Below are 17448 nucleotides of genomic sequence, written 5' to 3'. Positions count from 1 at the left end.
CTTCCAAGTAACAGCCCATTACTGCTAATCAAATCCACTTGATTTAATCATCAGCACCTCTACAAACACAGTTGTGAGTGATGCCGTAAAAGCAGAGGCTTTGACAGTTTGATGGTCTGGAGCAATGATGTGTGTGTTAACATAATGACAAAGAAAGCCCACAATGATCTCAGACAAGCAATCGTTGGTGCCCATCATTCTGGGAAAAGTTATCACACCATTTCCAAACAATGTGAAATCCTTTGCTCTACTTTCACAAGTGGAAAACATTAACGTTGTCCGTTTTCCCAGGAGTGGACGCCGCAGCGAATCCACACCGAGGTCGGACGTGCAGTGCTCAGAGAAACTGCAAAAAACACAAAAGCTCCAGTTTAGACCCCACAGGCCTCAGTTAGCAACTTGAATGTTAAGGTTCATGAGAGTTCAATTAGAAATAGACAAAACAAGTATGACTTGTTTGGATGGGTTGCCAGGAGAAAGCCTGATCTCTTTTAAAATCTGTAGATGTTCTGGATAAAGTGAAAAACAAATTTAGTGATGAGGGCTCGTCTTGATAAACAAAACAAAAACCAAACAAAAGAAACCAGCACATATAAAAAAATAATAATAATTCACTACACCTAGATCCCAGATATCCCATGCCGATCATATGTTTTTAATTGCTTCAGCCTGCCCACGGTTGCTTTTGCATCTGCATCCATCTCTCGTCTGTTGTGACTGATGCAGACTCTTTTATTCGCTGGGATCTCGCTGCTGCTTTTCCCACATCAGATGGAAATAATCACTCCTGATTGAAATGTAATATTTACTCTGCTTGCAGCTTTGTGTTTGATCTACACCTTTTCTTTTTTCCTAGCAGCCCCTTGCTTCACTGTTTGACCAGCTACTCCCTAATTGTGTCCTTGGCTGTCTGGTCTTATCAGGCAGTATGGAGCAGGTTTGTCAGAGCTTTTCTGCTGGGAACAAGTGTCTGCCTGGACTAGAAATGAGCTTCTATGTAAGGTCAAACAAATTAGCCATGCACTAAAAGGCAGTGTATAAGCAGGGTGAAAGACATCAGGTGATAGTTGTCTGTAGATCGTTCACTGTGATTGATTGATGGATTGTTAATCTAAAAATGTCTTGGCAATTATCTCCTAGTATACTAGTAATTTGAAGTCTGCAGTTACAGACGAAACACCAGTTTGCTCAGTAACTGCAGACAGACGCCTCACTCAGGGAGTAGCTCTGTGCACTGCTTTGAAGTTAAGAGCCGCACACTAGTGGATATTTCAGGCTCTGGTCACCTAGGTTACGCTAATGTATCAACAGCCCGTCATATATCAATCAGTCACTTTTCCTGATGTTGGTAGCTGTCGCCAGTAGTTATCTTACCCTTCATCACTTTCAGTCACTGAATGTCATTGACTTTCTCTGCTGTTGCCACATCACTGCGATCACTTCCTTTGCTCCTGACAAAGTTGATTAGTTTAAACAGACAGTTTTATTTAGTTCTTGTTCATTTTTCCATTTTTTGTGGGAATGTCTTTCAGCTCTTCATCACACAATGTTTCGAACATTTAACCAGCATGAAACTGGAATGTGACACAACAGTCAGCTGCTGACATCAGCCTAATCTTATTTGCCAATCAAATATGCACACATAAGTCAGCAGGGTGCATTCTTACTTGTTATCTTTAGAGAGGGAAGAAGGGCGAGGTTTAGTCTAATTAAAAGGTCAAACTATGCAAGAGGCCCTCCCAGCAATAGCACAACAAAATAATAAACACGGGTCGTCCATCTTTGATGTGGGCAAGCGCGGTCACCTGCAAAATGTAGAAAATAACAGGATCTTTGAAGCAAACAACAGCGCACTCAGGAGAAAGTGTGAGGACATGACCGATAGTTGCTGGGCTGGCAGAGCAACTGCGTCTCTTTGCATCTGCGGCTCTCTGAGGACATTATGCAAGTGTGTATGCGTGGCTGTGTCTCGGTCTGGTAATACCTGAAGCACGAACAAAGATTTCCACCCATGTCTCGTCCAACAATGACAGGTGTCACGCCCTGAAGCATGCATACCGGGCGAGTACCTCCACATCAAACACAGGCCATTAAAAAAGGAGAATTCCCATGCAACCCAGTGAGGAATTACTCATGGGAACTTGTGAGCTAAATGTTTTTGTTTCTCCTAACTCGTTCGATGTGTGAAGGTAATTCTTCTGTTCGCCTAGACGTCGCCGGGGAGTGGAGTATGATGACTGCATGCTTGTGAACTAATATAAAGACTCTAATTGAAATGTGTTAAAGCTTCAGGAGATTACATGAGTAAGATGTTTTTGCAATAGGGATTTATCTGTGTGATGTAATTAGCGGTTACTATTAGAAAATGCCTAGGTTTCACACTCAAGCAGAAGCACTGACTGCAGGCCAAGTGGGAGCACAGCGATCAATACTTACTCAATGGTGCCGTGACCCTCCGCGCTTTCTTGCACCACATTGCCTTGAAGGATCTCCTGAGTCTTCACAGTGGAGATTGGCAAGTCCTTATCTAGTTCTGGCTCTGCGAGAAGTCGTTAAAGATAAACCATAATAAGAAATGACTGCAACAAGTAGGCGTGTCACTACTTTTCCATCAATAAAGAGGAATGCACCGAAATGATGAGACGTCAGCTTTTTGGCCAAAAAATAAGATTACCGATGCGACCCAAAGACATTTACATATCATTTGTTCCCATGGAAATTACCTGAACCTCTCCTTTGAAGCTGAACATAACACCGGGCTCATGTTACACTCTATATTTGCCTGTTCTATATTTATACAGTAATCAAAATGTCCCGCAGTATATTTGCAGAGCTTTTTGTTATTTTTTCCCTGTACATTAGAGTCCATTGACATCTCTTGTAGTATTCCCCGTCTGCCTGCCTGGTGTCCTGTGTTTAAGTCCCTTTAAGGGTTTTGGCTCAATAAAAAGAAAAATGGAGGAATGGCGGCTACATGGTGGCTATCTTTCTGTCAGTATGATGTGAGATGTCCCACTCAGTGCTGCACAGCTGATTTTTCTGATGAGGCCCATACACTGTATATAAAAGATGGACATAGCCACTGTGACGTTACCTGCCGGTTTTGGTGTTAGCATTTAAGCTACTGTGTTGGTTTCTGGAGCCAGAAGTCACCATAATTAAAAAGAAATGGGTTGGAGAGCTAAATTGTAACGCTATCGAGTTCTGTTAGCTTCATCAATTTTGCAGACAAAACACTTATTCCCACATAGCAAAGTTGGTATGGCCCGGATCTGGCCCACACAATATGCTTACACATTCTTTGCACATACCGCAAAGAATGATGGCCCTTTGGTGGCCCAGATCTGGTTTGCCAGAGGTGGCTCACACATGGGCCAGCACAAGGCCTAATGTGTCACATTGGCTCATTTAATTATGACACACTGTATGAGAGACACCTTAAATCAAAGAGGGACTGGTTTGCTCCGCACAGCGAGGTAAATGTGTGTCTTACCTGTGAGTATCACCAGGCTTCGCTGTCTGTACAGTATGCTTTTCTTCAGCCCATTTTCTGTTGGGAGGAGTGAAGGTATGTCAGGGAGGGGCTCTGACTTGGGTTCGTCTGGAGTAACGGCGAGGTCACTGAAACCATTTTCAAGTCCATTCTCCTTTGGCTCCACGACTGAAGACCTCCATGGCCGCAGAACCATCGGCTGTGCAGTACGACCCATGTATCTGCAGGCACATGAAGACGTAAAGATGTGTAATATATGTACGACTCGGACGACGGGAGGGATCTGTGGCGGCACTATATCCCTTGAAGTCTAATTGTTTCCATGTTTGACACCAAGTTGTCATATCATGAGTTCACAGTTCTTTACTTTCGCTTCTCTGTAGAATGAAGGATACAGCACCTATGGTTGTAACCAGACTGCTGGTCGTTAGCTCTCCGCTCTGCGTTCATATCCACAGTAATGTAGAAGCCACGACTGCTAATACATGTTTATGCAGGCAGGAGGTCTGTCTCCAATTAAAGCCATTATAACTTCCTGAAGTTACTACTAATTTTCAAGTCGTTTGATACTTCCATACCACCCCAACTGCTTCTTAGTCATCTGCTTTCATCATGTCATTTTAATTCCCAGGAAATTCCCATCCTTTATGCTAATGTGAAACGAAAAGCAGATTAGCTGAAGACTGTGGGAGGGATAAACACAGAAAAGGCAACAAAAAAAAGGTATCAATTTAAACAAGTTTGGCCAACTGGAAACACATGAACAGGTTTAATAAAAAACAACTGAATGGAATTTTATTCACAACAAGGTGCTTTATACTGTAAAGAAACCCCACCAAACAATCCTCTAAGAGCAAGCACGTGGCAAACATAAAACCAGGCCTCAAACCAGCACCTCTCTTAGGGCTGTCAAAAAGGAAATCCTCAGATGTTAATCCGTACTAAAAATTGCTTTTAGATGTTCCAAAAAATTTGATTCTGTTCATCTGGACGTAGAGTTTTCAGTGGGAGAAACGTTTCGTCACTCATCCAAGTGACTTCTTCAGTCTCAGCCGACTGCAGGTTTCCCCAATCTTACAAATTGGAGGTTCATTTTCAACTATGCACACAATTTGGAAAACACGAAGCTCATGAAGTGTAACAGTAACATCACTCAAACCCCATTTCCCGGTCTCACTCAGATGTCATCGTTCTGCACACTTCGCTCACCTGCAGGAACACCGGACATCAAAATGTAACATCCTGGTTGCCAATTAGCCTCGCTCATGTTGCGCCTGTTTAAACTCCGCTGGAAGAACAATTCAGTGGGTGAAACGAGCACAAATGAAGAACGTAACGTCACACTTGGAAGGCGGATGATGAATATGAGAATCAAAAGAACTGGAAATTATAATAAGTCGTTTAAAAAATATATAGCCATTAAAACACGGTTTGATGTTTTTACCACACGAGCGTTTCTTTGATGTTCTATAAGACATAAGCATAGAACAGCAGTGTGTATTATTTTGGGGGGAGGATTCAGTTTGAATAGAGAGAGCGTTGTTTTGAGGCCTTTGATGTGTGGAGTTTTGACAAAGCAGTCTGTATTCAGAGTTTGGAGAAACTGAGCCACAGTTTCTAGAAATTTGGGAACTATTATCAGCAGAACTACCTTTTTCTGACATTACTGTTGGTAACGTTGCGCTATCATTTTAAAAGTTTGCTTTGTGTTTTGCATACTTGTGAATGTTGGCAGATGTTAGCATGCTAACAGTGAGTTGGACAGACCATCCAAAGTGTGTGCTCAGGTTGTGAGAGCAGTTGGAGCCAAATGATGCAGCACAGTGCAATGTGTCCTACAACCTCACTGACACACGAGCATGACTTCTGTTGTTGTTATTTAACAATTCATCTGCGATATTAACACAGTGTGGTGCAAAAGACAATGGTGATGTATTCTCTGGACTGAGCAGATGATCTAAAAGCATTGTGGCGCGACCTTTCAGAATCATCTTTTGTGCTTTTTATTCGGTAAATACCCATTTCACAAACCTCAGCGGTTTTATGTGCTGAAGCTTCAGTGAGACTTGTTTTTAATGCGTGCAGATGCTCTGCTCTCTCATTTTTTCTTGTTTTATTGTGTTTTATCCCACTCAATGCCGCCCTTCTCAAATATGACTAAACAATAGAAATTTCATATGCGTCCTGCCCGTCCTTGCATCATCGTCATTAATCTAAAGAGATGAGACAAATCAAAGGCAGCACTCCACTCTGCCCGTAACCTATGTGGCATAAAGTCAAAGTGATGTCTCCTAGCTATAAAACGTCAGCAGTGCGGTTGATGCAGCAAATGTGTTGAAGCATCTCAGAAGAGTCTAGCGTCCAAATGGAAGGAGATAATTAAAGGCCCCGTCAGGTGAGCTGAATATTCCCCTATAAAACAACTTGGCGCTTGCAGAAAAAGCCAGACAAAGACGCCTCTACTGTCTGGATTCTGTCAGCTCATGTAATTAAAGACAGCTGGATTTTCAGGCTATGAATCGGAGAGTTTGTCATCTTCATTTCAGTTTAACAGAAATGTTTATGTGCCACTATGTTGTATGGGCGGACAGCAGGGCCTGAGTACGTCTCAACTTGCAATTATTGTGGATTTTGAATTTGTATTCAGGTAAATTCAACATAATCCAAAAGATAAAGGTTAAGATTTGAAAGTGTCAACTCATAAAAGCTTGACAGCTCAAGTTAAAGAAAAGAAACAAGAAGTAATTTTGTTTACTTTGTGCATTACTTCTGACAATGACGCTTCTAACTTGCTCACGGCACTAAAGCGCGTGCCAAGTTTGTCAGACTCTGCTGCTTGATGCGCGATCTTTTTCTTTTTCTCAAGGAAGACATTTCATTAAACTGTAAAGACAAGGAAGAACTCTAAAACCACAAAATTCCAGCTCAAACAACCCTCCTGTCTTCTTTTAAGATTCCTCGCCCTTTGTCTCGCGCTCACCTTCCCTCCTCGCGCTCCAGCAGACGGCGGTAAGTAGCAATCTCTCTCTCCAGCCTCATCTTAGTGTTGAGAAGCTGATTGTGGCGCTGACGCTGGGTGGCCAACCCGCTCCTCACCTGCTCGAGCTCGCTCTCCAGCCCAGCGATCACCTGGGAAAGATCCTGCAGCTGGCTGGAGTAGAGCCTCTGGGTGTGCTGGAGGGACGTTTCCAGGCCTTTCTCCTAGACGCCAGAGAATAAAGACCTGTTTGGATCATGACTTGATGGTCTTTGTTTTCTTAAAAAGGAATGCAGTGAATACAAAACGATATTAAATAAAACAATTTTACAAATTCACCTAAATATATCAAGACTTTTAAAACTTTAGTGTCAACAATGAATCGAAACGCTTTAGCGCTCAGAGCTCTCCAGATGGAGCGGTTAGACGACGGTAAACTCAGCGTTTTTAAATTTAAGGGGGATTCTGTGCAGCTTTTTAATTTATCATCAACCAGCAAAATTAAAGTCATGACTCTTTTCCCAGTCTTAATAATTAGGTGCTTCTAGAAAGCATTGTACATAGAAGAGGAAATGTTACGCTGCTCTGTGGGCATACGAAAGGTCACTTTGTTAACTAGTGTATCAAATTGACAAGGCTAAAAACTTAGTTAGGACTGGATCAGGTGACTAGCAGTTTAATGCTTGTTTTATGCTGTTCTTGTCTTTCTATGCTCCTCTCTTTGTCTCCTCACCTTCAAACTGTTCATAGCAGACTGCTCTTCCTCCCTAAGCCTCTGTCATGGTCCTGGGTCAGTGACCCAGCGCTTTAAGTTTATTATTATCATTTTCTAGTTTATTATTATGATGATTATTATTGTTTGAGTTCTACGTGTTATATTCGGTCTGCCTCTGAGTCTGAGTCTGTATCTCTGTCTATCTATGGTGTCTCCCCGTCTGTTTGTGAATCTGTCTGTTCAGTTCAGCGTCTTGTCTGGTTCCCTGTGTCTGAGTTTCCTGTTTTATTGTGAAGGTCTGTGTCTTATGTGAGTGTGCTGAGTTTACGTTTCCCTGTCTCGTCAGCTGTGATTTCTCCCAGGTGTGTTCCCCTCCTGTCTCTCATCCCTTGATTACTGCCGTCTGTGTATTTAAGCCCTGTGTTTCTCTGTGTTAGTATCGTACCTTCAACTAGCTGTGTGTTCTGCTTCCGTGTTTAGTGTTTCTTTTCTAGTGTTTCAGTCCTCAGTTCCACTATTACGACCTTTATTTTCTTTTAGTGAGTTTAGTTTGTACGAGGTTTCTCCAAGCAATAAAGCTGCGCTTTAAGTCTCACTTCCGTGTCTGAGTTCTGCATTTTGGGTCCACCACTCCTGCTTGCCTGCCTGCCACACAGCCAACCATGACAGCCTCGTTCTATTGAAGGTTTCTTCCTGTTAAAAATGAGTTCTTCCTTCCCACCATTGCCAACCCACAGTTCACAGGGGTTTGTCTGATCTTTAGAGGGTTTTTTCTAATTCCGTGGGTTCATTCACATCCATAATGTAAAATTGTATTAAAGCAGCAGTTGGGAATTAAATAAACTGAACTGAAATTAAACTGAATGAGGTTTTTTTATATTCATAACTTTCTTCTTTTTATTCCAGTTTTCATTCCTTAGATTTTCCATGAATTGCAGTTATGGAATCAGTTACACAATGTTTATGAAAGCAGCTCTGAAAATGAAGAAATAATAATAAAGTATCTGTGATTGAAAGATAGAAACCTTATGTATATCTTGGCACAGATGTATTAAAACTCCCTTTAGTTGCTAAATTGAAACATTACGCAAAAACAGTATTTTTTCTTGTTATTGTCGTCTTTTCACAGGCAGTCTGCCGTGTGGTGTTGAAGCAGTGTTAACAGTGTGAATGATAACTTTAGATATTTGTTTTTTCTTACCAAAGCATGTAGGGTCTCAATCTCCACTTGCAGCGAGTGCCACTGCTTCCTGGCCTCGGCTAGCTCGGCCCGTGCCTCCCTCAGGGCGGCGCCGCCGAGGCTCACCTGCGCCCACGCTGCCTCCTCCTGCACAACGAGAGGGGAGCCAGATGTTTAAAGAGGTGTGAATCCCAGCACCACCACCCTCTTCGCCAAACACTCACACAACTACCTAGTTTTCCCTTATAGAACACACTCAAGTGGTTTCATATTTGTGTTAATGTAAAGTAGCTGATGAGATGCAATTGTTGGGTTTAATATCTGTACTATGTAAATGAAACAGAGGCCTGTTCACACAATGACACACACACACACACACACCTCATGAGTAAGTACTTTTTCCCACTGGCACCGTCAGACAACACAGAGGCGAAGCAGTCACAGGTGGTGCCTTTGGTGATGTGTGTTTCAGTGCAAGGTAAACAGACAGCGTGTACACACAGCTGTCCACACACTGTACAGCTGTGAGGCGTTTCACACCCTTCGTCCTCGCCCCGTTAAAACGCAGCAGAGCGGTGAAGCTGTCTCAGCACTTATGACAATATTTTGACAGATAAAACAAAGTTACGCAAGATACTTCCTGTATAATTTGTTACTTCACTGACTCCATTTATCAGTTGCAACAAATTTAAAAAAAGATCTTTATTCAAGGAGACATTCATTTAGGGCAATATTAGCTGAAATCAGCAGCTCATTGATGATAACACCGGCAAACAAGACCTGACCTGACAGTGGATTTAAAAGGGACTCCTTACATATGCTTGCATATACATAGATTTTTATTTGAAAGTTGAGCATACACTTGAAACGAGCTATATATGACACCTACATCATACACATATATCATCTATATCCAACAGAAGATAAGCACTAGAAGTAAAATCCAAACAAAAACTCTTACAGAAGAGGTTGTGTTGGTGTTGTGTTATATTACATAAGAACATATCAGTGAGTTATTAATAGGGCCGTTATATGTGGAGCATGTTGACGCTGAAATCTGTTCTTGGAGTTAAATTATTATATGTATTATATCACTGGGTTAACATTATTGTTCTGGAACAGCTCATTCATGTGTGTGCTTTATATACTGTTGACATGTGTTTGGGTAAATATTTGCATTTGATCTGCTTTCGTATGCGGTACATTTTTTAAAATTCTACAGTTTTTTGTTCTTATTCCTGTTTTTGCTTTTCTTTTCATCCTGTTATGTTTTTAATTTGTGCATAATGCTGTTCGTTGCCTGGTCAGACTCACGCTTGCATACCGTGAAACATCAGTGCACCACATTCTCCTCACTTATACAGCACTATGGAAAGTCTTTTCATCTTCATTTCCAGTAGCAAGAAAACTGCAGAATATGACATCATCTTGACATTATTACAGTTATACAAAGCTTGAATTGCATCTGCTGCGATTCCAATCCAGGCTTTTAAGAAAATCTAAATATAAACTTTTGTTTGTTCAGAGACAACTCCAATTGGCGCCTTTAAGCTTAAAGAGCTTTACTGTCATTGAACGTGATGACAGAAGTCATGCATGGATGGAGGTTTGGATTCTTTAGTCTATTTTGCACTCAGACTTTGACGTTTCATAAGGTAAACATTGTAAATGTTCCCGGGGACAACGAGGCTGCTCTGTATAATCTTACACGGTATCCAGACAGCTAAAATTAAACCTACATATTATTATATTATCTTTCTGTCTTGTGGAGCTCTTTATACTTTGTTTCAGCAACCAGATTACTGTCTCTGAAATAACCTATTACTGCTGCGCTTTTTATGTCATTTTTGGCACTTTGAACACCATAAAGTGATTGTCCAGTGTGCAGAAGCAAATGCTGATGTCTACTCAGCTAAAATCTCCAGAACCAGGCAGTTCACAATGTAGACACAGAGCGTAAACTCTGGTGTGTGCACTTAAGATCTAAAACAGATAATTATTCGGCAGAGCTGCAGAAATTAGGATAGATTATTTGCCAAATACATATTTGGCAAATAATCTATCCTAATTTCTAATATTTTTGCTTGCTTAGTTTAATTAGCAGGTAAAATACAAACAGAGGCTCCTAATGCTGTACAGGGAGTTGTGGTCCTGGGTAACGGACCGAGTGTCTTAAGTTTATAGATTTTGTATTTTTGTTTTATCTGAATGTCTGTGAAGGTTCTCAGTCATCCAGGTCATCGTAGTCAAAGGAGCTTGCAAAGAAAAGCGTCTGGACTTCTTTAAGTTGCTTGAAGACGTTTCACCTCTCATCCGAGAAGCTTCTTCAGTTCTAAGGTCAAATGGTGGGACTCCCCACCAGGTCAAATCTGGGACTCCCCACCATTTGACCTTAGAACTGAAGAAGCTTCTCGGATGAGAGGTGAAACATCTTCAAGCAACTTAAAGAAGTCCAGATGTTTTATCTGAATGTCTTCTGGCAATTCTTAGTCTTCCTTTGTTCCTTAGTTCCTGGTTATAATCTTTGGTTACTGTTCTTTATATATTTTTCAGTTTAGTTCCATTCTCAGTTTTTGGTAGTTTAGAGTTTAGTTTCACACTTTTGTGTAATTCCCCCGTATTGTGTTCATTTGTGTCTGTTTCCCCATTCAGTTTTATTTCACCTCCTTTTTTATTTTGATAAGTCATCTGTCCTTGTGCCTTGCATTCACTTTACTTCCCCTCGTCTCATCTTCCCCATTTGTTGTGCTTCCTACAGCTGTGTCCAATTCCCAATATCCCTCAGTGTGTGTACAAGCCCAGTCAGTCCTTTGTCGGTGCATTTGTTATTCCTTCCTGTCCTGTTTCCTGGTTGGTTTGTTTTTTCCTCCTTCTGGATTTAGTTACCTTTTGGACTTTGTTTTCCTTGAACTGTCTACACGTACTCATTAAAGGTATTCTTTGAGTTTTCCACCTGCCCGTGTGTTAGTCTGACTTCTGGAGTCCACATCCACACATAACAGGACAACAAGAAGCAGTTGTCCATGTATTGATAAATCAGTTAAAGTATATTAACTGCTCACGACCCCCACAAAACAATTCATTTTAGCTACGCAAACGTCCCTTGCCTTAATTCCTACAGATTAGAGGAAAAGAAGAACTCCTCTGAAACAAGCCAAACGCAGTCTTTGAATCTTTGAATGATTTTTTATTGCCGTGTTGTCAGCTCTTGACTGCTGCATTGTGCTGCTGTTAGTGGGTCTGATGTAAACAGCAGAATTTAATAAAACCTGCCCTGATTTAGTGCCGTGGTCGCTCTCAGCCCTTGGTGAAGGCACTTTATTGTTGCTGTCAGACCAAAGTCATGGCGCTGTGGAATAATAAACAGCTTCTGGACTGTGTTTTTCCCAGAAAAGAGGCCAGCTGAGCTAAAATAAGAGTGGAAACGTCAAAACAAAACAAAGCTGCTATTACTAGACACAGGATGAGGATGCTTAGGTTGTATTTTGGGTTGTAAATATTTAATGAAGGTGAGGGATCATTCACACAGACCACCACTACTGTGTTTAGATGAAGAGAGAAAGGAGACAAACACACAATCTGCACACAAACAGGCCATATAGCAAGGAAGGAGAGGTTTCAAGCTTTTTATCCCAGTCAACAAATACCAGCGGGGCACATGCATCACCCTGCCTGTGGGACAGCCTGGAGTTGGTCCTGAGGGTGTGTCGGACCGGCACAGATCAGGACCATTGTCCTCAGAAAAGACAAGTGAAGATTGTGTAAGAGTGGATGCGTACCTCGCTGAGGGCTCCTCTGTGTGTTCTGGATGCTGCTGCTGCTCCAGCTCCAGCATGAGGAGGCCCGACCAAGCCGGGGGCTGGATTTGAGATGGCGCCCAGGCCGAGGTGTCTCTCCCCCGGGCTGGGGAGTCTGCTCTGTTCGCACTGCGCTCTGATTCGGTCGAGGAGCTGGGTGAGCTCCATCCCTGTGCCATCCTCCTCCTCCCTTCCTCCTGCTGCTGCTGCTGCTGCCGTGGCCGTCGCTAACAGAGCATCACAGGAGCTGGCCCGCTGCAGCTGCAGAGCCCGGGCTGCCTGCAAAACAGCCAACCAGGGGGAGGGAGAGAGAAAGGGAGCAGAGAGAGAGGGGAGGGTGAAGGATGGTAAAAAATACAGGCGAGACAAAAAGAGAGATGAGAGTTGGATTAAAATAAATTCTGAATGAAAAAGGTGAGTAAAATGCAAAGGAGAAAAAAGTGGGAACACATGTGGAGAGACAAGGAGAGGAAGAGTAAGCAGGGATCAATACCACATTTATGCATATGTGTGTGCACGAAAGGATCCTGAAAGTGAGGGAGGGGAGTATTAGTCAGCAGGAATGAGAAAATGAAGATAAGGAGGGAGGAAAGAAAAGATGGAGGAGGGACGGACGAGGTCACTGTGAGCTGTTTCTCACACAAGGAAAAAAAGTGCTCATGCACACCCAGTCATTACAGGACTATTATGTCGAGGTTGGAACAGATCACTTATAATTTACGTGTTATTATAACAAGTATTCCTATAATTAGAGATCTAAATAGGACTATTACACACATTTTATATATCATAACCACTTAAGGGTCATGTAGCGTTCACGAGAGGAGCACATCTGTGGAGGTCAGAGTGAAGGGACAAACAAAGACTGTGTGGAAATTGTTTTTCATCCTGTTTTTAATGTGAGAGATCGAGACAGCAGATGCAGTTAATAGACAGTCCCTTGAAAATGTGCCTCATCATGTACCTCTTTTCCACAGCCACTGACAATAAAGGCTTCAAAGGCCTTAAGTTTGTTACATGCCGATGGCAGCTTTTTGGCACCACAATGTTTTTGCAGTGGAAACGTGTGAAAACTGGTTATAGACTTGTAGGGGCTGGTTTCTGCTCTCTTTTCCAGCCACTACAAGATGACAGTTTGAATCCAGCACCAACGAGAAAATGTCAACTCATTCCTCCAAACATGCAGGTACTGTAATTTCCTGCCTCTTCGCTTCTTCTTCCTCTACTCTGTCTCAGAATTACTGAGTTTTGCAGCCTCCAGGGACCCTGAATGTTCTCGCTGAAGTTATAGGGGTGAGCTAGTTTCTACTTTGGAACACAGTTACTACTGTGCATGCAGATGGAAAAGCACGGGAGGACAGAAAAGAGAGCAAAGTTAAAAAGACAAATGAATGAGAAGGCAAGACAGAAGAACATTTAATGACCTCAAATTCCCGGTGCATCTCCTGCAGCTCTGTCATGGAGCGGTGAACCTCTGCATGCAGTATCATGCTGCTGTGATCTGCCGTCCTCTTGGTCTCCCTGAGCAGAGCCACCTCTTCCTCCAGACGCCTGGTGTTCCTCTCTTCGGTCTCGCACCTGCGAGGGGATATTGACACATATTGACCTAGTTTTATTATTTAAACAGTAAAATGCATGAACACACCAACCACCCGGCATCCATTCACATTGTTTTCTGGGGGAAAACTTGCATTTTTGAGGCCATTACAAAAATATGAATTCATCCTAATTTCAACCTTAACTAAATATGCCTGCTGAGCAATTTATGATTGATTAGAGGACCAGCTAACATCTAACTGGTGCAAAACCAGTCCAGGGTAGCATCTGCTTTAATCTGGTTCAGTTCAAACTGGAAGTTTAGCAGATCATGTGCAGCCAATGTTTAATAAAATGGAATAAGCTGATAAACACACCAGAATAAGATGAAAGACACCACATGAATTAAAATTAATGAATAATGATTCAAGTTAAATTCCAGGTTTTTGTTTGATTAGTTGTGATTTTTAGATAATCTTCTAATTTAAAACATTTGAAAGGTACTTTATAGATGACAAAAAGTCAAAAGCTTTTTGTGTTTTATTATAAATCACTGCTTGCAGCCTACCTGGAGTACCTTCAGGACTCACCACAGGATCACAGCTCACACTGTGGCAAGCATTTAAATTGAGGTTTGATCGCTACTGTGCATCAAATGTTTGACCTTTGTATTGAAATCTGTGTTGTAAGATTCAACCTTTGCTTTTCCAGTTAACTGCTTCAGAGAAGTGTAAACGGGTTAAAAATGTGTCATTTTTATTTCAACTTGTAAATCTGGTGAAAAACATCTTGATTAATCCTGGATTTGTGAGTGAAATGCTCATATGCACTGTTTGTGACATGCCAGGGTCCAAAGTGGCGCAGTGATAAACAATGCTCCCTCACAAGAGGAAGGATCTGGGTTTGAATCTGCCAGTAGTCTGGCAATTTTGCAGCGGAGGTATGTTCAAAGTCATGTTTTATTTATCGCTCCGGCTCGAGACCGAGCTAATTTAGCAACTGAAATGACTGAGTAGGGCAATTTGAAAGTAAACTAAGAAAACACCCCAGAAATTCTCATCATTGGTCCAGACAACATGGAGGAAGATCGCAGAGAAGGTTGATGTGACAGGCTGAGACAGAGACAGATGATCCCTAAAGAGACCAGGCAGGAAGAGGAAGAAGAGGGCGACGATGACAACACGACAAGCATTTTTGAGAAACATGTAAATAAGGTCACCCGATCCCTGGTACTACCACCTGAGGGTTGGTATAATCCACACTGAGTTTTAGCACTCAGCTTTTCCTCTTGGACAGATTATTGTAAAGCTCTTTTACAAGCTATTAATCAAAAATCGATCAATAGACTTCAAATCACTCAAAATGCAGCAGTAAGACTTTTTTCAGGAACTAATGAAAGTGTCTAAAAATATTGCACAGATTTTACTGACTCTACACTGGCTGTTCATTAGTTTTACAATTGTTTCCAAGATTTTGCTTCTTACTCTTAAAGCTCTTTGTGGCCTTGTTCCAGAATACACTGGAACCTTGTGCCAACCAGTGCATGGCCCGAGATCCTCAGGCAGGAACCAGTTAACTGCTCCCACCTCACACTTAAAGACAAAAGTAAATTCAATTCAATTTAATTCAACTTTAATTTTATAGCGTGAAATCAAATCTATCGCCACAAGGTGCGTTTGTAAGGTAAGGACCCGATGATAATAAAGAGAAAACCCAAACAATCAGACGACCTCCCGTGGTGACATACTTGGCGACAGTGGGAAGGAAAAACTCCCCTTTAAAAGAAAGAAACCTGTTAAATCCTCTGCCACAATTCATTTGGTTCGACGGAAAGAAAACTGGACAAAAGATGAAAATCAACAGGGAGCTAGTTCCACAGAAGGGCCCTGTGGCCCCTCCCTGAGCCTGGTTCTGTTGGAGGTTTCTTCCTGTTAAAAGTGAGTTTTTCCTTCCCACTGTCGTCAAAGTGCTTGCTCATAGGGGGTCATATGATTGTTGGATTTTTCTCTGTATGTATTATTGTAGGGGCTACCTTACAATATCAAGCGCCTTGAGGCGACTGTTGTTGTGATTTGGTGCTGTGTAAATAAAATTGAATTGAACTGAACTGAGAAAGGACCCAAGTGCAGGCACTGACAAATGACGTATTGCGAGTGAGCTTTAATTACAGTGGGGAAAACGAAACACAAACAAAAGCTGAACATGGCAGCAACTAAACTGAAACAAAACCTAAACTGGGTGAAACTAAAGTGATACAAAGGAACAAAAGCCTGGGACTAGAAACTCGGGACATAAAACATAACAACCTGAGACATGGAGCCTGGAGCACAGAGAAATGCAACAGGTAATGCACAGAGAGGAAGACACAGGGCTTAAATACACAGGCAGGACAATGAGAGGATGGTGAACAGGTGGGAACACAGCTGGGACAAATCAGACATAATAAGACAAAGGAAGCAAAGCAGAATACACTAACATAAGACAAGGACTATCAAAGTAAAACAGGAAGCATGAGACATTCACAGAGACGCAGACTCAGAGACACGGACTAGACACTGAGACATGACTGACATGATGCACTGTGGAACACAGGGAAGACACAGTGAGCGAAACTAGGAGATAGAACAACAAATATAGTATAAACACAAACCCAGCCATGAATAACAAATAATCAAGGAATATAACTTAATCAAACACAAAACACTGGGTCACAGACTCAATGCCATGACAAACTGTAGTTGCTTCCTTCAAGCTTTAAAGACTGAGTCACATCCTATCTACAGCTTTCAACTCAAATCAATTTACTTTTATTTATATAGCGCTAAATCACAACAACAGTTGCCTCAAGGTGTTTTATATTTCAAGGTAAAGACCCTGCAATAATACAAAGAAAACAGAGAAAACCCCAAAATTCATGTGACCCCCTATGAGCAAGCGTTTTGGCAGCAGTGGGGAGGAAAAACTCCCTTTTAAGAAACCTCCAGCAGAACTACGCTAAGGGAGGGGAGGGGTGGGTCATCTGCTGCAACCAGTTTTAAGCCTCATCTTAAAAGTAGAGATAGTGTCTCTCTCCTGAATCCAAAGTCTTATACTGTTTTCTTTGCCTTGGACAGATATTCTAAAAATTATTCAAAAAGGGGTTTTAATATGAAATCTTTATGATTTCATGTTAATCTTTATGAATATGAGATCTTTATGCCATAATTCAGAGTTCTTCAGAGTTCACTATCACAGAGACAGTATGTGAGCTTTAAACATCCTTCAAAGCATTAAGTTTGCCTGTCTGCTCTGTTATCAAACCACATACTTGAGGATATCTCTGAATCTTGCTCTAAGTCTTACAGCAATGGTTCACTGCACAACATCACAATGTAGTGGTTAAAAGTGGATAATTACAAATAAAATCAGACCACAAAACTTTCCATTACCCTAGCCACATCAAAGATCCAGTTCCTGGAATAAACTACAAAGAGCAGGAGAAAAATTCTCTGTAGGAAACATTTTCATTATTAAAAATATCAGAGCACATACAAACATATGGCTAACCCCACCCAGTCACTCGAAGGTCAAGTATTGACTAATGCAAACAGCAATTCTAAGAATAGCTAGTGAGTGTCTAACCAGGGGCTGGAGTCTCTGGTATCAGCTGGAAGTTTTTATTTCACCCCATGACTGTGAGTCATTGCGCTGCAGAAATGATAACTAAAAGAGAAAAGGACATAAAAAGACCTTGGAGTCATCCTAGTGCAT

The 17448-nt window shown here is 41.7% G+C and overlaps 1 protein-coding gene across 2 annotated transcripts in view; it reads right to left on the bottom strand.

The window, feature by feature from the left end:
• Positions 1 to 17448, bottom strand: part of krt222 (keratin 222) — a 31279-nt gene that overhangs the window by 4168 nt on the left and 9663 nt on the right. For both annotated transcript variants that reach the window (XM_080880932.1, XM_080880931.1), the window contains 6 exons: positions 13587 to 13740; positions 12145 to 12441; positions 8387 to 8512; positions 6474 to 6694; positions 3494 to 3714; positions 2437 to 2539 (listed from right to left, as the gene is read on the bottom strand). In XM_080880932.1, coding sequence (XP_080737058.1) covers positions 2437 to 2539; positions 3494 to 3714; positions 6474 to 6694; positions 8387 to 8512; positions 12145 to 12441; positions 13587 to 13740 — 1122 coding nt within the window. The remainder of the gene's footprint in view (positions 1 to 2436; positions 2540 to 3493; positions 3715 to 6473; positions 6695 to 8386; positions 8513 to 12144; positions 12442 to 13586; positions 13741 to 17448) is intronic.

Source organism: Rhamphochromis sp. 'chilingali', assembly GCF_963969265.1.
Source record: "Rhamphochromis sp. 'chilingali' genome assembly, chromosome: 4".
In the NCBI taxonomy this organism is placed as follows: domain Eukaryota; kingdom Metazoa; phylum Chordata; class Actinopteri; order Cichliformes; family Cichlidae; genus Rhamphochromis; species Rhamphochromis sp. 'chilingali'.
Note: the sequence above shows the minus strand (reverse complement) of the source record. Positions and strands in the feature narration are given on the sequence as shown.